Here is a 24,528-nt window from a genome sequence, read left to right on the forward strand (position 1 = left end):
CTCTACTTGCCTCTTTCTCTTTGTGGTAGTGGCAGGTGAGTGTGTAGGGCAGAGTCTGCAGTGTGGCGTATGCATAGCCGGTGAGCGCTGCCATAACAGTGACCAACACCACACTCTTGGACAGGCAGATGACCAAAGCGGAGGCAGTGAAGCTCACCATGCTGCTCAGGTAGACCCACCGGGAGCCAAAATGGCGAACCAAGCGACTCATGACCAGGGAGAAGAAGGTTGAGGTAGCACACTGCAGGAACAGGCCCAGGCTGCCCATACGGATGCCTGAAAGAAAAATGCCATTTCTATAAGAACCAGCTGAGCCCAATGCACTCAGCGTCCCTCTGCCGGACACTCAGCTGTCATGATGTCTACCTTGTCACAAACATTGTCCTAGTTTGTTGTCAGTATAGTAACTATCTGATTAATGGGGAGACATTGACAGAGCTCTGCAGCACAGACGCTGTTTGGGGTGACTGACTCGGACCATCACAGATAGCATTAACCTTAGATACATCCTTGAAACGCCTGGCAGGGCGACACATGTAGGCCGCTCCTTGTTTACTGAGGCGATGTGCCTCCTGGCCAGTCGGTCAGCCAGAGGAGAAGCACTCACCAGCTGACCGAGGTGGAATTCTGAGCTCAAAACAACAGAGGAAGATCTGCAGACTCCCAAATTTGATTTCATGTTATGTTGATGCTGAAGGACGTCAAAACATTTTTAACTCCAAACCAAGTACAGAGCAACAGTTATGGCCTGAATGAACATTGTGGTGGCAGCTGCTGTTGAATAAAGCACAAAGTAGAGGCTTGTCTTTCTGCAAGTTTCATTTGGCATCTGCAGATAGACTGACAGCACGGTCAAATGAAAGAGCTGAGCAAGTGAGCCTGAACAGAGGAGATGGCAGTGTTTCATACACGGCGAGGACTCCAGGGTCAGGGAAACGGAGTGAGGTGCACATTATGTTGGACAAAAACAGCTTGTTACAGGACAATCAGAGCAATTTAGGCGATCCTCTTGTCCCTGTATAACCCTGTCCCTGGACACTGAGTGGTGAAGAAGAAGAAGAAGAAGAAGAAGAAGAAGAAGAAGAAGAAGAAGAAGAAGAAGAAGAAGAAGAAATAGCACATGCACACAGACACGCCATGCTTGGTGAAATTTCTTCTCCGCTTGCGACCCATCCTGGCAGACCAGGAGCGGTGGGTTGCCCGGGGACCCAGTTTTCTTTTCCGTCACCATTGGTCAGGTGGTGATCTTCATGCATGTTTTTTAAAGGGGGTTTTCATTTCATGGAGGATCCCCCAGGTGAACGTGGGGAGAACATGCAAAATCCACACAGAAAGGCCCCTTTCCTCTCGAGATAAGGGCAGCAGGCACCTTATTACGTCTTATGACACTACTACATGGGCTCAGGAGCATTTCATGGTGAACCGTGAACCATTTTTCGCAGCTTCCACCTTTTCTGATATCGGTGTTGTACCTGTTTTGCTAAGCTCTCCAGTACAGTACAGTACAGCCATGACAGCGTGTGCATGTTTCTGTTGAACTCAGCCTTTAACCAAGAATGAAATCTCCATCTGACTGAATCACAGACTCAAACAGTTTTCAGTAGTTGTAGTCAACCATGGGCTTTTATGGGAAAACTGTCCCATTTTCAGTCATGTTCCCCACAATCCATGGAAGCTGGCCTGCCAACCTGTTTACACTGTTATCTATTCCAACCTGCTTTCAGCCTGATCCCTCACCTTGCTCTCCATGAACACTGTGGGTCAGAAGTTCAGAAGCAGAGCACAGAATCACTTATGTGAAAGGAGTGTGTGGATCGTGTTACTCTTGGAAAGCAAAGCTACCAAGCCTACTCTACAAACACTAGAGCAACAGCAGCCAATGAGCAGTGAAATGTAAGCCCTTAGAGAAATGGGACCTAGCCAGAATGCTACTGAATCTATGCGCAGAAGAACTGCTGCAGTAGGTGAAAATGGCTCTTTCTGAAGCTTCATAAATAACTACTTTGAAATTGCAACTCTTCCCAGTAGGACAGAAGATCACAAAAGAAAAGCGGTTACTGTTCAGTTGAAAAGTCCTAGAGAAAAAGCCGCTAACCCTGATGCAGAGGAACATCTGTGGACTGAATGATGCGGCTTAATAACATCCGCTGTGTTTCAGATTAAAAGAAACCCGCTCAGACAGACCTCAGACTTGTGCTTTGGCTGTCTAACTGACTTGAATGAACATGTTCTTTTTGTGCTGATTCCTTGACATTAATTCTTTGTGAGTGTGACATTCCTCGTGGTCCAGCAAGCATAGGGAGGAGACAGAGAGGAAAAGGAAAAAGCAAACAAAGTACGGCGAGAGACAGGCAGGAGGGAGAAGAAAAAAATGGAAATGGCTGGATGAAAATGACAAACAAGACAACGGAGAGCGTAGAGGGAGAGGAGAGGTACAGAGGAAGGATTACAGGATGAGAAAACAGGTGGGTGGTGGAAGGAGAGGACTGATGAAAGGAGACGGGAAGCTGAAAAAGTGCATAGAGAGATAATGCAAAAGAAGGGAGAGAAATATGATGCAAGATATGAAGTCTGGCTGAACAGTGGACAAAGGGAGACTTAAAACTCAGACATAGCTCACTGTGGACATGGACAAGATGGTCTCCCTCACACGTCTGTGCTTCAGCTTTCTTCTCAAACACTGTCTGGTAAAATAAAAAGAGAGAAGCCTCCCTGGCACGCTTTGCCCTCTTCCACCACTGACAGGTTCAGGTTTATCTGCCTGCACACCGTCTATCTGAAGTTTATGTTTAGGTAGAATTATACAGCTAAGCATTTGCATAGCTACAGAATACAGCCATACAACTGTCTGCTAGGATTAGTGACAACTTTGTGATTTACAGAGCAGCAACAGGAGCGGATAAAGGCTGTGTGTATTTGTTTGCAATTTCAAGTGCAGGGGTGGAAAGTAATACCTGGAACTCCTTGGATTGGCTTGATATGGATTTAAGAAGATGTACCCAAAGGATTTATTGCTTGTTCAGAGGCATAACTGCACAAAATGTTCATTATCTCTTGTAAAACCTCGCCTACTGACTGCACATGTAGGCATGCAGGAACACAGGCTCGGCCTCTGTCCTCCACCTGTGCCTGAGGAATGTGAGTGCATCCTGCCCGGCTGTGACAGAGCAGAAAGAACAGCCGGCACGGAGCCTAATCCAGTTTACGTGGACAGGTGGTGGAGGTAAAGCCAGGACGACAAAAGGGTGTAGTAGTAGCACCACCTCATAATATCCTGTGTATAGCATAATGAGTGACTTACACATGTAGAAATATACTGTACGATGATGAAACAATAAGACTACAGCTTGCAGAAATCTCCAACATACTGCATAAAGATGAGAACTGACCTTCATCGTATCTTTGCCTGGACAAACTTCCTGGTAATGCACTCGGCACGCCCTCGTACAGGCCCTCCCCCACAAAGTCTGTGTAGAAAAGCATAAATGACATGACAGCCATCCAGCTGCAGAGCTGAGCCACGCACAGCTGCCTCATCACCCGCGGGACATGGCAGTAGCTCCTGTAGATGGCCGGGGTCATGGACCAGCATGTCCTCAGCAGACACAGCAGGGGTCCGGACTTCAGCAGCCTCAGCTTACACTTCAGCAGGTAGCAGCACGAGCGCGGCACGCCGCATCGGCCGGCCTCCATCACCCCAGCCCCCGACTCCAGTAACGATCCGGACCCTGCCAAGCCCCCGCTAGCACACGAGGGCTCCTCAGACACCTTCATGGTGATGAGCACACTGGAGATGAAGATGAGGATGAGCAGGGAGAAGAGGCACTCTGCCTGGCCTCCCAGGTAAACAGAGAGGAGGCCGCGACTCCAGTCCAGCGCGGGTAGCAAATAACCCACACAGCCTCCCAAGCTGACCATGAAGGAGAACATGGCGAAGGCCTGGCCGCAGTCCTCCTCGTCCCGATACAGGTCCGACAAAAGAGCCTCCAGAGGTGTGAAGCACACCTGTCCACAAAAGTCAAGAAGCCCAACCCCGATGATGAGGAAGGCCACCTGTAACAAAGCAACAACATTAAAGAGTTGCATTTTACGTTCATCTCCTGTAAGTGTGCTTTGTAGGCAGAATAAATAGGCGTCCTACCTGGAGAGTGCGCCCACCCCAGGCAAGGCGTGCAGCCAGCACGTCAGCATGGGGAATGATGACGAGCGCCAGGAGGACTCCCAAAGACAGCAGCCAAATGAAAGGCCGTCGTCTGCCATAGCTGCTGTTGCAGTGGTCACTGGCTGAGCCAATCAGAGGGATGAACAGGAGGCCGAGCACCGGACCGATACCTGTGACAGAAGCACGGGCACAGGTCAGAGGTCAGAGGTGAGAGGCAATGCTAAGTGAATATGTAGAGGAGAAGCTGCAAACGCAGAGTTCACACGACATTATGTTTGAAACAGACTGCTCGAGAAGAACAAGGTGTTTTCCTTCTGTCACACTCATCAGTTTGGTATGAAATCCTTTAATCACACAAAACATCTCATCTCCACTCAGATTGTGAAAGCAGATTTTCACAATATCCCATGGCAGAAACTCAAGTGTCTGTAACATCTCTGTTCAGCGTCAGTGGCTTGTACAACAGCTATTGGACTGGGGTTCATCCTGCCTTCTACCAGTCCTGTCGAGTCCTCCTCGCTGCTGCCGTACCAGGCGGTGAATTGCATGTGCCCCTCTGCCATCCTGCCTGACTGTGGTGGTGGATCCTGCAGATGGCCTGCTGCCTGAAGGGAGCCCACCCTCAGCTCATCCTCCACACGTGGTCGGCTCGGGCTAATTAGAACACGCTTTGTTCACACGCAGTATCTAAAACGGACCCAATCTTGGGGCTACGGTTTGACATGTAAAGGTACCCTGTGGAGCACCAACTTGTCTACATTCTGTGTTTTTCATTAAAAGGCACTTTGGGACAGCCATATTGTGATGTCATGCCTGTCCTCATGCGCATGCTATTAACACATAAAATACAAACAAATCATCTAAGCAGGGCTGTACAGAGCGACAATTTCTGTCGCATTTGCTACTAAAAATCATTCTGTGTGAAGAGAAACATGCATCCACGAGCACAAGTGCGACGGTGTTGTCTGATATCATGTCTAAAAAAATATTGGGGAAAACTAGGCTATATGACTGTCTTTTGTCCTCTTCATCAGTTGTTGGAACAATGCTTCATGGGAGTTGTAGTTCTAAGTGTGTTTCCGGGTAAACGTTCCCGCCCTCGCTGATCTGTGCCGGGAAACCGGCACTTTTGTATAATTTTTGTGACAAACCAACCGCAACAACTAAGAACAACAAGAAGACTTGAGCAAAATGAAGAGGTATTTTTCTTTATTTCTGTTTCTACCTTGGTAGGTCACGACAACGAGGATAAAAGACGCCATTTGGAGGAAAATGGTACTACTTTGCTGAATCTTCGTCACTCGTCGCTTCTTCGTCGGACCGGCCTGTCTCCTCAGACACAAAAATGAATCGATTCAACCCTCAGTGGTTAAAAGACTTCACCTGGCTTGTATACGAGCAGAGCAAAAAGGCAGTGTTTTGTAAGTATTGTATGGCGGCAGGCGAACGGACGGCCAGCACAGACAGTTCACTGACGCGCAGTGAAAATATAACACTGTTGATTTCTCATGTTTAAAAATGTTTAAATTCATCCTTTTGTGTTCAGGTGGAGGAAAAATGAAGGTTAAAGAATCAGTTTAATTGTTGTTCAACATTGTTAGAATTTCTTATCAGTATCAAATTAATTCAGCCAATAAACATGTTAACTAACCGTCCAACTGTGTGTGCTGCGACATTTTTCTCTGTGCTGCTAAAATGTTTAACTTGCTACCACCTCAAGAAGAGCACAGCCCTGCTAAGCATTGCTCTACGAGGCCACAAGGGGTCAAAAACTCCACGGCAAAGAAGAATGACTGGTTCACACAATTTCACCAAGATCCAGTTTTAGTTTTTCTACAGTTGGCAGGAACTTAAAACACAGACAAAAGGAGACAAAATTTGAGTTTCTGGTGTCTGAAGAGTACAAAACGCTTCAAGAGGCAGACAGACCCAAACACCAGGCAGGTGAGCAGGGAAATGGACGAGCTCAGACAGACAGACCAGGAGATTACAGCCAGCACTCAGCTACTCGAGCTGCACTATGATTCTTGCTGCTGCAGCTGTGGACGGCGTCATATCCTCGCCATGTACAGCTGTGAGACTTACTATCACACAAACTCTCCCCCCACTCAGTGCTCCCTGCAATATACTATATTACACATAAATACAGCCTCAAAATACAATGCGAGCTGCTTTCCAGCTCTGTTTACAGACACACAAATCAATGTGACATCTAACCTGGCCCACACACATCACGTATGATCCTATCTAACATCCCACAATTTGCTTTGTTACTTAAATAAACCACCAACACCTAAATACGCTTAAAATAACAAGAGTGACACACACGTCAGTATCTTCTCCGTTTACAGAGAGGAAACGAGAGAAAGGGAGTAACAACTGGAGGATGAGGCAGCCAACAAATGGCTATTAGATAAAGTAGAAAGCAGCCATCTGAGAAGCTGACACTACTGCTTGGGGAAATAAGCTTTAAGCCTCCCAAGACACAATATCTATCTTCATTCAAATAACACTCAGGCACTCCATTATAATGCAGGGAGATGAGAATTAGGTTGAGTGCCATTTCCAGATTGACTTACAGTCTGTTTGAGAGGAACCCAACATTGAAAATCCTTTTTCTGCACATCACCAGCAGCTGTTACAGAGATGGAGGAGCACAAATGTATACTGTTCCATCTTTAAACTTGAATAGTCACTTGTGTCATCCACACGGAGCCTTTGGTTTGGTGGAGCTGTATCTATCATCACAGTCACAAGACAATGTCTCAAAGAGACGCCTTCAGTGAGGACCATGTGAACACCATTTGGGCTGACAGGAAAAGGCAACTATTCATATCACAAATACACACCATATGGCTGATGCTAAAAGTGTGTATGTACAGCACACACATGCCACTGATTTGTGAGCACCAACATGACCTCTCCATCTTAATGTTCACATTACAAAGGGTTCCAGATACAGTGCTTTGAGTAAATCCTCATGACTACTGAAGATCCAAAGGTCCAGGTCCCGGCACAGCTGAATTAGACGTTATGCAGACATAACGGCGCAGTCATCAGCTCAGCGTCCAGTGCTCATGGTGTGTGTTCGCTCAGTGCACTGCACAGAGAGCAAGACAGGCCACCTTTCACAGCTCTTCCCACAATTCCTGGATGTGATGGTGGCACGGTGGCACAGGGGAAACACTGTCGCCTCACAGCTAGAAGGTCCTGGGTTTGATTCCCACCTTGAGGAAAGGGGCCTTTCTGTGTGGAGTTTGTATGTTCCCCGTGTTCACCTGGGGTATCCTCCTTAAAAAACCCCCACTAAAAACATGCAAGAAGATCACCACCTGACCAATGGTGATGAAAGGAACTGGGTCCCCGGGCGCCAGTCAGCTGGCAGCCCACCGCTCCTGGTCTGCCACGGAGGAAGGACGACCAGGATGGGTCAAAAGTGGAGAAAGAATTTCACATTCCTCCCCCCCAACTCCATATGTTGTGTTGCTTGTGACTAATAAAGGATGTCTTCTTCTTCTTCTTCATTGCAAACTAGAATTACCACCTTGTGGTTGTACGCCTCCGTAACCAGCAGTTTACATCCATGTCTGCCCAGACTTAACATACTTAACAACTGTAACATATGCAGTGAAGACTGTGAAGGTATGTAAAAGGTACTCAGTGTTTTTTGTTTTTTTTTGGCTAAACATTTCTCCAGAGGACTGATGGAGAGCTTCATCACATGGTGCAACAACAATCACCTGAAGCTCAGTGTCAGCAGAACCCATGAGCCTGTGGTGGACCACAATGCTTCAAATATGGACGCTGCTGCAAAGAAACTACAAATTCTAAAAGGTGAACGCTTCACACACATCTTCAAGTTTCAAGATTAGACTGAGAAAACATGAAATAAGGACCAGTCTGCCCTTCTGCTCCTGAGTCACAACAGCGAATGATGGCAAGAATGCACAACGTTAGGATGTGACAGTGAAGCTGACCTTTGACCTTTTGGATCACATCTTTATCATAATTAGCAAATCAATTGTTGAGTTATGGCCCAAATGGGTTTCATGAGGCCACTGTGACCTTTGACCTCCTCGAGTCCAAGTGAACATTTGTGGCAAATTTGAAGAAATTTCCTGAAAGCGAGATATCTTTCAGGAGACAGAACAGACGGACGGACGACCCGAACACATGACGCCATACGACAGACAGAGAACAGATATCAGTAACAGGGTTTGCACGTGAAAAGTGAACGATAACACTCATTAAACACCCTCAGTTACAACACAGCGCAGTGACGACACAAACACAAGCTTCACATGTCAAAAACGACCATTCACCACCTGGTACTGTGGTTCAGCAGCTTAAAACTTCGACATCAGCGACTGTGAGCTTGTGCTGGGACAAATGTCGGTCACCTCTCTATTTAAACCCTTTCCCTAAAGACTGCGCAGAGGACGGGCACTGTGGACTCAAACACATGCCGCCTACATGACGCATTTCTGTGAAGCTTTCGTTTAATCAAAGTTTGCACTCCTGCTGGAATGTCTCTAGGGCTGAAATAACAAATCGATTAAACTGATTATACAAATAGATGACGATTACAGGTTCAAATGCAAAAACAACAACAAACAGAAATACAATTTGTCTCTTCCAGGCCCGTGATAAAGCTCTTTTTAAGCTTCTGCTTGATAAGGCAAACACTCCTGATATAACATCAGCTGTTTTGATAAAGCCAGCTCTCCTGATAACACCACTTAAAGCCGCAGTAGGTAACTTGTATAAAAGTATTTTTTTTTTGTCATATTTGCTAAAACTGTCCCTACGTCCAGAGAGCAGAAAAAACGGCTTCATTGGTCCCACCTACTGCTCCTACTGCCATTTGCAAGAATCCACCGCGCCCGACACAAAACAGCCAATCAGAGCCAGAGGAGCGTCTGAGGGAGTGTCTGACATCTGTCAATCACTACTCACACACGCTGTGAACCGCCCCCTCCCTCCGCTCATGCTGCCGGCTGCCGCTCAGTCAAACAGCTCTGTGAGCGGCGTCAGGAGGCTAGTGAAAGCTATGGCAGAGCAACAGCCAATCACAAAGCAGAAACTGCCCATACCGCCGCCGCCAACAACAGCATATACGACTAAGACAACAAATAAGCATAAAGCTAATATGGTGATTGGTACAGTAACCCTCCGCAGCGCGTACGCTATGTTAGCGACTGTGATGTAGCGGCTGGGGAGAGTTAGCTTGTTTCCGATGCTAAGGCTAATGTTACTGGTTGTCATGGCAGCCGCCGCAGGGAGGAGGGGCTTGGAGGTGGGGCATGAGTGCAGCGGAGAGGGAGGGGGAATGATGTCTGCTCTCTTCTCCATCTTACCTACTGCAGCTTTAACAAAGCTAACACAAAGCTTGACAAACCAGAGACAAACCAGACAGAAGGCATTTCTGTCCATTACGTATGTTTTTAAATCAACCTGTAATCATGTGTTTGTCCGACAAAATCCGCAGGAGATGGCGGGTACAGTGATCACTTATTCTCTGACATTATGTTAAAGAGGCGCTGGTGTGGTGTGTTTATTTTGGCATATTTCACAGACTTGAGCGAAGTTTCTCTTTTATTCTCAGTGCATGGCTGCATCAGTCAATTTATTTAAAATCTCCTGTCTTTTTAATTGTAGTGGCCTTGACTGAGACGAGGAAATTTTTTCAAAAATCTGATAAAAATTAGATTAGCAAAATATTATTGGCAGCTCTAATCATCTCCATCTTTCAACCAGCACCAACACAGCTTTGTGTTTTCCAGCTGCTCGTTCTCTGTGCTTTTATCTGAAGTGCGATGTCAGAGGAACACAGACTTTATGCCTCATCATTCTAACCTCCTGCACCTTCTACCAAGGAGTGCTGTTGTGTAAAAATGCCTCTAAAGTGCTGCTGTAGTGCTTTTGAATTTCAGTGTTCCAGGTCAGATCCTCTCTAAAGACATTCATAAAATACTTTGAATTGAAATCTGTGATACAGAGCAGAGCTACTCAGCGGTCAAGCATTGTGCTTTGTGCAGCTGTACTGTAACGTGGCGGACACTCAAAGATCAAAGTATGTTTAAATGAAACTCAGGAGAACAAGCCTCGCAAATGAGCTTCGGCTGTGAATATAATCGTCTATTCAGTGAACATGCTTATGTATGAGCCCTGTAAAACAAACATAAATGAACATCCCATAATTCCTTTATTTACTAAGATCATGACAATGATTGTGGGATCTTAATTGATAGAAAAAGCAAATACCCAGCAGTCAGTGAGCTCGTAGCTGCTTCGAGCAGCGCCGCTCTGTGTCAGTCTGTCATTGCGGCTCTTCCTCCGGCAGTTAGCCCTCCTGCTGCTTTTAAATTAGTGCTCGATTACCACCTCCACAAAACAACAGGTGATGTGGCCACTGATTTGTGTAACAGCCCCAATTATGTCTTTATGACCTGAATGGGAAAGAAGACAGGGGCCCTGTGGCACCGTCATGCCTGTGTGGACGCATGCACTTCGTTTCCACTGGGCGAGGTCACATCTTTAAGCATCAGACTCATTTACAAAGCATATACTCCCTGAAGGGTACAGCCAATTCTGATTTACAACATGACGTCAAGAGCAGCTAATGAAATCGTTTTCCATTTGTATTACGGCTGTAATGTGACCACAGCAAACAAAGCATCCAGACTGATTCAAATTAAGTCCCATTTCTTAATTACAAAGTATTGCAAACCGAACAAATGGCGTTCAAGGGATATGAAAATACATTGTTTGACACACTAGGAAAAAAAACAATCGCTCATGTCGTCAGTAAACAAGCCACAAAGGAGACAACTGAACACATGAAGACGTCTATCCTTGAGAGAGCCTTTCATGTTTCATGTCAGAGAGGGGAAGGTGGGAAATGAAGAACTAAAACTGGGTAACCAGATCCACCCTTTGTACCAAGACCTTACCTAGCACCATAGTCATGTAACGCTCCTCCACTCCAGCCTCCAGCAGCAGTGGGGGCACGTATGTGATCCCAGCTGCCACGCAGATCTCCAGGCCACAGGTCAGGGAGTTCAGCAGGACGAGACGCCACTGAGACCTCCATCCAGGCATATTTACACGGGCCGGCTCGCCTTTCGTCTCCTCTGGGATGGCCGCTACTGGGGGCAGGGGAGGGGGGAGGGACCCGGGCGGGGGCGAAGGGGGGAGCGCGGGGAGGCAGATGGTGCCCCGGTGGGACGAGAGGGCCGTCGGGGAGGGACAGCGGCAAAGACACGTGAATGTCTCAGATGACCTGTGGGATTCATCCTCTTCTCAGCATTCTGGATCTGAGGGGCAGGAGAGGAGAGCAGTGAGAGATGGAAAGAAAGCTTTCATACAGTCATCCAGCATGTCGCTCAGGGCTGAAGGCACGTCAGCTTAGACAGGTCACACCCAGGTTACTACACCTGGTTGCTGGTTGCCTCGGGTCGCAAGGGGAACGCCCGAGTGATGACTTTCTCACAGCAGAATGCAGACCCCGAAACAAGCGTCAAAAGGATATGATACTGATGTATTTCAGAGCTCCTCAGCAACAGCTTCAGGACAGCAGGAACAACAACGGGCAGACAGAGGAGATGAGTCAGCTGGAGCAACGTGGCACATCAAACCATTTGCAAAGAGGATTCTTCCTCCTCCTGCTGCTGCTGCTGCTGCTGCTGCTCTGCTCGCCTCTCTTTCTTTTTTAAGCGTCGAAACATGCGCGGTACAGGGTCAACCTCTCAAAACACAGTTCTAATTTCCCATGACTCTTCTTACCATGACTCCCTTTCCCTTCTCCGTAATACCTCTAGTATTATTGGGAGGATCTAAAACCCAGCCTTTCCTTGGCTGACCCTGTCATTATCTGTATTATTAAGCTCCAATTGTGGTTTTAGTCACGTACACAAGTGCTCCTCCCAGAGCTGTTCAGCAGATTACCACCATCGTTCAGCTGGTCTTTAGCACCTGAAAAGACGGGTCACTGGAAAGAGACTATTTAACAGCAGGCAGATTAAGTCTCATGCAAGAGCAGTGATATTACACAGCATGTTTCACCGTCATGTTGTGCCAGACGCTGGAAAAGCGACAGCGCAGTCCTCACTTGTGTGTCGAAGTCAGAGGTTAAGCTTTGTGTATCAAGACGAACAAAATGTTTGCTTCTGCAGACTGTCCTGCACTGAAGTCAACCACGCCCCGAAGGATCACCTCACTGATAATAGCTGACATTCTCCATTACATGCTTTATTGTCAAGATACCGTGTGTTCATCCTCTACCTGTTCGCTGTGAAAAGCAGTCCTGCATTTGAGGTTTTGAAGTGATTCTAGTCTTGAAATGATGGATATTTATTCAAAGGACTGAGGTGTGATATTAATTCTAAACTGAATAAACAGAAACTGAAATTTAAGATGTGGTGAAAGAGACTAATGAGGCAACAGATCTTCAGTGAATACATGAGACTGTCTCCAATCTGTGCACATTCATGCACAGATCTGTCTGCTTCCTAGCAAGCGAAAACATAAAGTATAAGCAGGATATTACCGTCGTCATCCACCGATGAGGTGTGTGAACTTCTCAAGCAGAGGGAAAGAGCAGGAACAGTCAGAACAGCCGCAAATACAGAAACAACAAGGTGCTATATTTGCATTTGGTGTGACATTTCTCTGCCAATGCTTCCCATCTGTTCTCTCCCAGCAAACAAAACTGATGTCATCATCTCCAGCAAGACTCTGTTCATCACAGTAATGTGCTCGGCTTTGTTAAGCGATCTGATCAGACTCACACGCATTCAAAGGAAATGTACAGATGACATACTGTTTTCTCCAGAAATCCTTGGGCCATTACAAGCAGTTTCCATTGACTCAGGAGTTTCGTGTCCTTAAACATCCTACTTTACCGCCACTGTCATCAGGCATCCCAGACTTACAAGGCCGTGTGACGCCTCTTGTGCCTTTCATATCATTGTTATCAAAAATGTTCACTGAATGTCATCAGCGGTGCCATCGGAGCTCCTACAGCTTTCATACATTCCCAGCTCGGTCATTATGAGCCCTTTGTTAATCAGCCTCTTTGAGAATGTGAAGAACAAAGCGACAGTGTTAGCAGGCTGGACCTAGCAGGGGCCTTGGCCACTGAGAGAGAGAGAGAGAGGACCATTTCACACCCGTCAGATCTCATTTCCACCCAGCTCGGGCACACTGAAAAACATCCATCAGAGGACCAGCCTCTGCCTTAGAGTCTGACCACTGCGACCCCCCTACCAACATATTCTCTGTGTGTATATGTTCACTCCCCCCCCCGTCCCTTCTTCCTTGTCCTTCCTCAACCCCTGAGGTCAGCCTCGTCTCTGACCTGCATTCTAAGAGGAACCCTTTTGACATATCTGCCCATGACTGAGGCTCAGAACCATAAAGGCATAACCAGTGTGAACGCTCTCTATTGCAGCCCCAGCTGACTCTCTGTCAGACTTTCTCACTGAAGACAGAAGGGCCCCCTGTGGCAAGAATAGAGAAATCTGACTTGTCCACCCGAGCAGCCGCGGCTTATCTGGACGCCTGCCCGAATCCAAGTCAGATTCCAGGGTTTTGTAAATTGAATGCTTGCCCAAGTCTTGACCCACGCTGCGTTGGAAAGAGTTAGGACAGTGGCAAGGAAGGAAGGTTGGAAGGACGGTAATGACTGTAGAGGTAAACCGTGAAAGCAGCGCAGAGGAGCGTTTATCGACCGTTTATCCACCTCAAAGTCAAACATAAAAATAAAATCCATTTGTTTGTTTTAAATATGGTGCTGTTTAGCCAATGCGACGTTTGTGGCGTGGGTGCAAAGCGGAACACGGCTCTCACGGACTCGAGCTGGCATTTCAGGGACAGAAGAGAGGAACGGTCATGCACACTGGCAGCCCACACTGTCATTCCACCACTGGCTTAATGACACCTCTGACTCCACAGAGTATTCTAGTCATGCCCTTCATCATCTTCCCATAGCCTCAGAGACAAAAACACGCTGTTAGCCAGACAGCTCTGCCTGTCACCTTACGCGTTTAAACACTACAACATGAGCCAGGCTGCTGAGAGGAGGGGTGGGGGTGGCGATGGTGGGGGCTGCTTTTGTCAGTCCTCCCACTGCTCCATTACCGAGCCCTATTCAGCCACGGGCCCCCCCCCCCAAAAAAAATCGGTCCTAATGACTGTGAGCGGTATTCTTGCAATACAAAACAGGCTTTGTATACATTGTGCCAGCGAGAGTAATGTGATATAGTGAGGTTATCAAGTCTATTTCCAAGTCTTTTAACACACTGGTCATATAGATGGTAGGATAGAGAAGGTGTGTGTGTGTGTGTGTGTGTGTGTGTGTGTGTGTGTGTGTGTGTGTGTGTGTGTGTGTGGCACTTGGAGGGGAAGGAATTGTTCTGCGATGACATCAGACCCACAAACACAGTTGAGGCTGTGGATGCAGAAACCACCGCAGGAGGGTCTGGGTTGTGTGTTTGGCTCGAGCTGAATGGCTGCAGCGCCGCGGCCGTCCTCCCTCTGAGCTCCTGCGCATTAAGGGGCCGAGCCGTCTCCGCAGAGGGACGGCAGCGCCGGCTATCATGCCGACTGCTTCCCTGGCTCGCTCCCGTCGAACCGTTCTCTGTCTGCTCTCTGAATAACACAAACGAGTTCAAATGGAGCAACGCCAAATGAACACAATGCCGCCATATTATTACAAGCTCAGCATTTCTGAGCAGTGCAGACTGGCATTGTTGTGGAGGTCATAGGAAGAGCCTGGCATCACTAAATAATGGCTTCCTTCTGTAGACGGTCCTCAACATGACCTCAGAGATGAAGGCAGGGGTTCTACCTGATGTCAGAACTGAGCAACAGCATAACCCTGAATAAACAGGCCTGTGCACTGACAGGTGACATTTCACATCTGGATGCCTGAGGTGAATTCATACACATCAGTGTTTCCTCTATATTCATTTAAGAGTGGCGGGCTGCCATTCCTAAATCCTAGCTGCCGCTCCTTCAAATTTCTTTTTTTTTTTTTTTATTGTCGCAAATACACCACCGCCGCATGTCTCCACCTTCACAGCAGAGTCCGACCTTAATTACTTGTGAGAGCGCGGCCTTGAAAGTGATGTCACGTCAAGCACCAGGTCAGAGAGTCAGAGGAGCGTCGTCTTGGAAAATAGGGCAGCGACTTACCGGAGAAAAGACTTATTAGCTTAAGATAACTCACAACAGATTTTACAAGTTAAATAGACATTCGCAAAGTATTGATGGCCAGCTAACGTTACGTAACTTAAGTTAATTGGGCCCGGTGCCAACTCAGTGTTGCTAACATGAGTAAACTAATTGTTAGCATTAAGCTAATATCTACACACCATGATGTAACTGATGACTGCATTTTGAGCCTGCCCCCGCTGCTGGAAAAAATCCTAGAGGAAACACTGCACACGTCTTCACTGTTATTACCTCTTTCAGTCCCACCTAAAATCTATATTTGCCGTTTATAGTTCACATTTTGACTGCTGGACTGTTCATGTGCATTTGCCGAAACAGCAAACGTACGTATGTTAGCCGTATGCTACGTAGCATTGGATGCTACTGACCGTGTGTGAGTGCTTCGGTTCAGCTCAGCCTCTGATTGATCTCACAACTCATCAGAAGGTTCAAGTTCTGAGGATTTTGGCAAATTTTTTATATCAAGTTGAAACATTTAAAACTCATTTTGCAGCACCGCAGGGAAATCTGCATCTAATCACTTTGTGCCACTTCTAAAAAACGGCTTTACACTCTGTCTGCACAGACTTGTCATCAGTCGTTTTTAATGCTTGCTCTTCGATCGCCACTTCAAACATTCCCAGTTCTTCAAATTCAGCTGATAATTCAACTGCCAAAAGCTCAACTGCAACTCTCATGCAACCCAGTTCATATGCAAGGGCACTTTTTTCTTACGAATTTCAATCCTCTTATGAAAATCTACCCTTTCCTAATTTACAGATATTTTCCCATTCTTCACACTATCAGTCCCCCTGCCACTGTTTTGTCCATTTCTACCAGGTGCTGGGCGTCGCCCTCTTTTTCCAAACACACTGTTTCCTTCTATTACAACTGAATAATAACAAGGAACTTGTTTAACCTACTTCAAGAAAAAGTTCGATGTTTGATTTGTGTTCTGCCTCTGCTCACTTGAAAGGCAGTCCTGACCATGCTGACCCCACCCCCCCGCCAGTAATCTTAAACCCACATCCGTCACTGTGACCCCTGACCCTGCCTTTCACCGCAAATCATGTGACCCACCTAACTCAAAGCTGCCTGCTGCCAATGTTGTCCTCCTGTACCGTGCTGCCTGGCTACATGAAAAGTAGAGCTTCTGAGACAAGATGCGGTGGAAGGACATACATCTTATAGCGGGGGCAGGAAAGGCCATCTTGTCGTATTTCGGGGGGGGGTTAATGACGCTCTTTGCATTGCCAAAATGTGAAGTGTTCTTTCCATCTCTGCACCTGATGAGGACGATGACTCAGGATAAGTTTTCAAGAGCAAAAACATGACAAGAAACTAACAGTTCGAGGCACCTGAGACGGCAATGCTATCAGTGTTTTCCAGATTTCAGTAAGAGAATACAATTTGGGGGTCTTGGTAGTAGTGTTGCTTTCATCAAAGAAAATTATGACTAAATATCGTCGTTAACGAACCTTTATCACGTGACGAAAACGAGACGAGACGCAACGTAAATGCTGGTCATGTGACGTTAACTAGAATTAAATATATAATGCAATATTGTTGACGAATAAAAACAAGACTAAACGTGGTTTACAAAATAAAAGCTCTGCTAAAATGTCTCTTCATTTTCGTTGACTAATACAAGACGAAATTTTCTAACTTTATTTTGTCTCGTTTAGTTGCGTTGTTATTACTATTTGTCTCACTTCAGGGGCTGCATCAGCTCGCACTGCGCAGTCGCAGTGACGTCACTTCCTCGCGGCGTTATTTAGAAGCTGCAGCTGCGGTAGGTTAGCGTTAACGACAGACAGCTGACGCAGAGAACAGGACCGATGGCCGGCCAGCCGGCTTTGCTTGGTAAAATAGATATGTTGTAAACTCAAATCAGAGCGTCTTCGTGTCTGGAATGGATGTATTCTTGAGTCTATAAGGTAACAATAATATAATAATAAGACAACCTCGTTTGAACTGTGAACTGGCTCAAAGAAAACTTTGGTTTCGTCTATAGTACGAGGTACTTATACTATATTGACTGGGTTAAATAGAACTGCATTACTAAAAAGAGATTAAAATACAATTTTCATTGACTAAAACTAGACGAAAATAGTCACAGATAATTCTGACTGAAATAAGACTAAAACGCTCAGACTTTTAGTCGACTGGAACTTGACTAGACTAAAAAGAGTATGAACGTGACTAAAACTAATAAAAACTAAAATGACAGCTTGACACAAAGACAAAAATGAAAACAGGCCGCCAAAAACAACACTAGTTGGTAGGACTGGACAATTAATGGAAATACTATCAAAATCGCAGTACGGCTAAGTGTAATATCCAAATTGCAGGAAGATAAAATGAGACAACATACCATTAAAATTAAGCATTGTGGTGCCACAGCAAGGCTTCAGCCTGCAAATCATACTCTCAGACAGAAGGGAACATGGTTGTTTGGTGCGGACCCCACATTTTCTTTTTCAGTAAAAAAAGAAATGCACTCAATCATGACTTGTATCGCATTGTCTGTCTGTATTATCATTCCAGCACATTGTTCAAGCCCTAGTTGTAAAGGAAAACCTATGATCGAAGCAATAATTCAAAATCAACACCAAATATTGTTTTGAACAGCATCTCTACACCAAAAAGAAAGTGGAGAAAAGTGTTGGTGCTTGTCTGAGGGGGACACACATGCAGATTATCACACACACACACACACACACACACACACACACACACACACACACACACACACACACACACACACACACACACACACACACACACACACACACACACACACACACACACCACACTTATCAGGTGAACATGAGAGGAATGCAGGCTAGGTTGACGTGCCCTGGTATGGGATTAGGGTGTGTGTGTGTGTGTGTGTGTGTGTGTGTGTGTGTGTGTGTGTGTGTGTGTGTGTGTGTGTGTGTGTGTGTGTGTGTGTGTGTGTGTGTGTGTGTGTGTGTTTGGAGGTTCATGTCTTTTGAGGAAAGCCTGCGCCTCTGTCCACACCACAGAACGAAGCCAGCCACAGCTCAGGGAGGTGACTGTTATCTCTGCCCATGCAAATAGCATAACAATGGAGAGCGGCAGAGTTCAGCCGTGTAGCCTCTTGTGAGTCTAATGTGGCTGATAACACGCCTCCACACACACTGGGCCTTCCAGCCGCTCGGCCTATTGTGTCAAGGTGAAAGGACTAATAAGAGGGAATGCAAACGCTGATGGCTTTTCATTCAACCGTGATCAGGTGTGTTTACATTTAGTTAATAGAGCAGTCAACATTTTAATTGGGTTTAATCAAAACCACTTAACTGTCGTAGGATGCTATATCTGAGCAGCGCTACGCTCTAACATGCAAGCATGAAATCAAGCTGCGGGAAAAATATATAATGATGTTTTACGATTCGATCCCCGAGAAGACAGCTGTGTTTCAGAACTCATGACATCAGGCTGCTCAGTTACTCTCTGCAGACGTTTGTGAACTTCTTAACCTTATTTAAAGAGGCCATATTATGCTTTTCGGGTTCTTCCTTTTCCTTTAGTGTGTTTATACCTTTTTTTGTGAATGTAAAATGTCGGCAGAGTTACTAAGTCCATAACTGCCTGCTGTTGTTACGTGAAGATGTGGAAGGTAACATTATGAGCAAAGCAGCAAGACCCAACACAAGTCTTCACCAGCCGTCACCATCTGAGGACAGACGCAGCGGATAAACTTCACGTCCCAACTGGAAAACGGTCGTGTGTGGCCACCACTGCTTTGCATGGCAGTGCAAAGCCAGTAGTAAATATTGTAAATGAGATGAAAATATGATGGAAATGACTCACCAACGTTACTCCGCCAGACTACTTTGGAACTGTTACGCTACAAACAGAAAGAGGGATCAATACTAGCTGCCAGTGACCGACTTCAAGCCTGAAAATTGTTAGTTTTGTCGGGCTTCATGTTGTTTTATTTCCTATTTTGTCAGTCAGCTTGTTTACCTGGGTGCTAGCTTGTTGCACTGCTAATGTGGCTGCTCACAGACTGTGAGCGATGTTGGACTAAGGTGAGCTCAGAACAGGCTGGACTTTTCAGGAGGACCCCTGAAGGAGGACTGGAGCTAAAATGGGGTGTTTCAACAGTGCGACAGTGAACAGCATGAGAAAAATTTGTTTTTTGACCATTAAAGCACGGGAATTATTCTAGCAGACACCTTGCATGAAAGCTTGAACCTGAAAACAAGCCTCTTTCAAAAACTGTATTTGTATTTCAAATCTATCTAAAAGTAAAAATGTCACAAAAATGGCTCAAATCAGACTTTTAGGATACAGCTGACCTTTCGCTTCCATTAGCACACGCAACGGCGACGTATAGTTTCATTGCATACGCTACAGCGAGCTCATCACATTCAGAGGAGATTCATCACGCTTGGCTGAATGACAGCATCTAAAATCCCACATGCAGGAGGGAACGTGTGCATCTTCATTCTGCTTATTGTATCGTGAGCATTAACTACTTGCACCTCCGGCCTTTAGCACGATGAGGGAAGATAATGTTAGAGAACATGTGATAAAAGCAAAACGACATGACAAGGAGTGGAGTTATTTGGCAAAACGATACTCACAGCCAAAGACGTGCAGCTCTAAGGTCCATCTACAGACTTGCACTGCTGAAAAATGAACATCTGATGTGTCTTAAAGGTTACTCACACTCTTTATCCACTCACTTGCAGCATGTCTGCATATCTCATCACTGACTCTTTTGACCACCTGCTTCAACTCTATGCTCAAGAGTCTGACTCTTTTTTTTCATCCTGCTGCTTTTTGTGTCCCCTGCTCCCTCCTCTCTTATTTGGCCCACCTCCTTTGCATCCCTCCCATTATTCTCCCTCCCTCCCTCCCTCCCTCCCTCCCTTCTGTGCCTCAGCCTGTAAGGTGGGAATTGGGGAAAATCCCAAAGCATTGCAGGAATCCCGTCGCTTTCTGTCTCTCCAAATATTACTTGTTTCTGTCTTAAAGGCAACATTCAGACCAAAGACGACACCCCGGAGACACACTCACCTCTGCTGCAATAAGAGCACAACAAGCAGTTAGCAAACAAAGAATGAATTGATATCATCTAACAACCCCACAGTGAGGCCACTCCCCTCACTTTCCCACCATGTATAACCACTCCCTAAACGTTCTGTATTACACCCCTGACCCTGTGCCATGGTCAGCCACCCATCCGGGCGGCTCTTCCACCCTCTCTCATTACCCCCCTTCCTGCAGCCCAGTCTTAGTTAAGCTCATACTCCTGCATGACCGCTTGTCCGTGGACTACTTTAACCCTTTTCCTGGTTCACCAGCTCAGCCAGCAATAAGCCTATTTGAGTAGACACGTACATGCACGCATGCACGGACAATTGCTTGCTTGCACACAAGCACACGCACGCACATTCACACAATCAGTCCACCCCCGGCTGGCTGCCATGTCTGCACCCCACGCCTGGAGGCCAAGACCAGCCCACTATAGAAAAGCTTTTAATTAGATAACAGTGAGAGGAAGGAAAAAAAGTAGAGTGGAGAGAGATCTAAAATGGGGAGGGTGGTTAGTGGTGGGTGGGGGTGGGGGTGGGGGGGTGTTGAGTAATATCATTAGACTACGGCTTTAAGGAATCTCCCTTTCTGGAGCCCAGAGACAGATCAATACGAGGGCAGAGAGCAGAGAACGGCTGCTGGCAGCACTTCCACTCTGCAACAGGAGCAGCTTTCCTGGAATTAAGAGAATTCTGAAAATCCTGAGCCTCCCTCACTCCCTCCCTCCCTCACCCCCTCCCTCACTCACTCAGCTTGGACCTGACACACACACAGTGTCCTGACTTACTTAGCAAACTCACCGCTCGCTAATCCTTTGTTCACATCGATCTGCAGCACAACAAGCACACACAAAGCTAACAATGCCTTTCTTTAAAATAGCTGGCAAAGGTATACTTTCTCATTATTGCGCACTTACCCACCCCAACTACAAACACGCATGTCTTAAATACACACACCGTCCCAGCAGTCTAATTATTAACTAGGAACAGAAATGCAAAAATTGTGTCCAGGAGAACTATATCCTCCGGAGAACCGAGGAAAAAAAAAGGATCCTTCAATTTAATTTTTTTTGTGATTTCCTGCCTCTTTGGAGCTAAAAAAATATTTTTAGTTTAGATTTTTCAGCATGTCCACTGTAGTGGACTAACAGAACGATTTTACCATAACACAACGAAATCATAACGGGCTGACAAGAAAACAAGAATGTCAGTCCATTTTTTAAATAAACCTGAACATGTGGCCTGTATCTTTTGTTGAACTACTGAACTAAATTGACATTATTAAACATTCATAACATTTCTATTATTTTTCTTAACAAAAAGTTTAACTGAACTCTGACTCCTGAAATGTTCATAAACAAGAAAATATAACAAACAAACAATAACTTCACAATATTTGACTTATCTTTTCTCTTTTCCTGGCGTTTGCGTTTTGCTGCAGTCTCCACTTTGTCTCAGCATGAAAACAAAGTTCCCCTCATCCCACCCAAACACATGAGCTATCATTGGAAAGGCCAGGATGTCCTCCACTGAGCACACCAGGACTTAGTTTGGTAGCTCAAATGAGTCAAAAGATATAAAACCAAAACCAAATGTCCACTACAGAGGACACAAATGAATTGGCTGGGTCTCAGGAGGATAAGTTCCACACATACCAGACACTTACTTTCCCCAACTGGCTCACGCCCAGCTGTGATGTTTCTATTATTTACATGGGGTGTGTGCTTGACTACAACTTTGGCTAAAGATGTAGAAGCACTCTGGGCAGGCGGAGAAGGTTTTAATTCCACGGTAGCCTTCTCAACAAACCCTGCTCCTCCACAGCCGGCCAAACCCAACATGCCCATAATAAGCTACGACACACCGCTCCCTACTTTGATAAACCAGGAAACCAAAACAGTATGTCAGAAATAGAACTCCATGACCACTACTCTTGGCATAGCAGCAGGGTCCCAATAAAGCCTAAATGTCACCCACATTATACATAGCACGAAGGATGGAAACGATCAATCACTCATTGTGCGGATCCACGGCAAATTAACCTTTAAGTAAATACGTGACGCTGATGCTTAAACACAGAGCTTCTATACATGCATAATAGCTTTTCACACATAGCGCCTTGAGGATTAGCACTACCCCAGTGACCATCTGAAGCACCAGACAGTTAACATTCTTGAGGAGTTATCTATACTAGGACAGGACATAGACTCTTCTACATGATCCTGTAAGGTTTATCAGCGTTTGAGTTACACGGGGCCATCTGCTGCACACTGCCACAGAACTGCCACAGTGTCAGAAGTAATGAAAATGCAACTATGAATCAGTCCGTAAAGCTGTTAGATCCCCTTCAGGATCAATCCCCGTTTGCTTTACAGGTTTGAGAAGAGAGGATGACCTCAAAGCAACAAGTTTACTTCGGTTCAAAGTGGTTGAAACCAACCCCAGACTCACTTTCATTTTGGAATGAGTTTCGTCTGCTTGGCGATTCGTCCTGCTATACTGGCATTTTTCCTGCACCGTGTCCCCCATTTTTGTAGCTTCCTCGTGGATGCATCCTGTCTTTGGTCTGGGACCTGGTCACTACCTTTCTATGAAGCCCCGACTTCACCTGTACACAGTATTTGGCTGGGGGCTCCACAGCTACCGCCCAAAGGTTGCAGCCCACCAACACAACAAAACAAGAAGAAAATGCAGAGGGCAGGGTCTCTGCAGACAAATGCACCACCACACACTTCCAGTGGACGAGTGAGAGGGACTACTTTTGTACGAGTCTATCCACTGTTTTTTGGGGGGAAAATCCTGCATAGTATACCTTTCAGAACATTTTGACATGTGCTGGCAAGAAAAGCAGGGTTTTCCCCAAACCCTGGTACCATCACCACTGGTACTATCTAACACTGGATTAACAAAAAAAAAAAAGTCCACAACACAGGCGCAGAAAACCTTTGCTCTGTCGAACAACTCTTGATAAATTCTGTTGCAAATGTCCAATTTTGTTAAAATGTGTTACTAACGACAATGTCTACACTACACAGACGGTGAGAACGGCCTTTCCTGGAACAAATGTCATTTGATGTAAAGTACCCCCACCTTTGGACCAAATCAAACCAACAGGCAAAAACCAGAACACACCATGTGACCATTGGTGGACTAATAGCTGAACCCATAACACCAGTAACAGCAAGAGAAAGTACACTGCTTTCATAGAAAATTTGAATTTTCTCATACTGGTCTCATCTGTTCTTGAAGAGGAGGACATGTGTTCAGCCACTAAGAAAAGGGATGTCCTTACAGAAACACACTTGGGCTGTTCAGACCAAACAGAAATCACTCATGGAGGTTTGACAGAGATGCTTGTAAGTGTCCGTTGAGGAACATAATCTGTTGCGTTAGAAACATTAGAAGCTATAGTTTCCTCCAGGTGCTAGCAGAAAGAAGACACGGATCCAAAGAGGCCATGTTACAGTTGTTAACACCCATCAGTGACATATCCTGTAGCTACTACAGTGAACTTTATATGTACATAAACTGTGATATTGTGAATATTTAAACTTTTTTACTGATGGATCTTTTTGAAACCCTATTAAGTAAAAAACAAGAAGGTGTACCGTGTTTTCTCAGGTTAAAAAACTCTTGACATACTGAGCCTTCTGCATGTGGTCCACCCTGTCCAAATGATGGAAAATACCTTTGTCCTGTTGGCTTTGAAATCAAGGGATACAAGGGTAAAGTATTGTATTTGTACCCACGGTTACAAAGCACTAAGTTATTTATCAAAGGGATTAAACTGTGTCTTGGAGATCGGCCACGTCTCTCAACGCACACACACCGGCTTGCTCCGCCCTGCCTCCTTCTCTCTCCCTGTATGTATCCATTAAGTTACCCAAAAAACACAACTCATACATTACATTTGTACATTTTGTACATTGGGTGACTCAGAGGAAGCTGGGGACTGAAAGAGGGAGGAAACAGTGCCAGGGAGGCCCTTCCAGCTGTTTTTCAAGAAACTAGAAACGCCAAGGTCATAATCCTTCCAGCTGCATGGACACAGTTACTACAGCAGTGCACAGACAAGTGACAGAC

The 24,528-nt window shown here is 45.9% G+C and overlaps 1 protein-coding gene across 1 annotated transcript in view; it reads right to left on the reverse strand.

Moving 5' to 3' along the window:
• The window catches only part of LOC139337638 (solute carrier family 45 member 3), a 34,961-nt gene that overhangs the window by 3,240 nt on the left and 7,193 nt on the right, over nucleotides 1-24,528 (reverse strand). The window contains exons 2-5 of the mRNA XM_070972326.1: nucleotides 11,116-11,478; nucleotides 4,142-4,332; nucleotides 3,390-4,053; nucleotides 11-276 (exon numbers count right to left, since the gene is read on the reverse strand). Coding sequence (XP_070828427.1) covers nucleotides 11-276; nucleotides 3,390-4,053; nucleotides 4,142-4,332; nucleotides 11,116-11,263 — 1,269 coding nt within the window. The 5' untranslated portion in view covers nucleotides 11,264-11,478. The remainder of the gene's footprint in view (nucleotides 1-10; nucleotides 277-3,389; nucleotides 4,054-4,141; nucleotides 4,333-11,115; nucleotides 11,479-24,528) is intronic.

Source organism: Chaetodon trifascialis, chromosome 10, assembly GCF_039877785.1.
Source record: "Chaetodon trifascialis isolate fChaTrf1 chromosome 10, fChaTrf1.hap1, whole genome shotgun sequence".
Classification (NCBI taxonomy): domain Eukaryota; kingdom Metazoa; phylum Chordata; class Actinopteri; order Chaetodontiformes; family Chaetodontidae; genus Chaetodon; species Chaetodon trifascialis.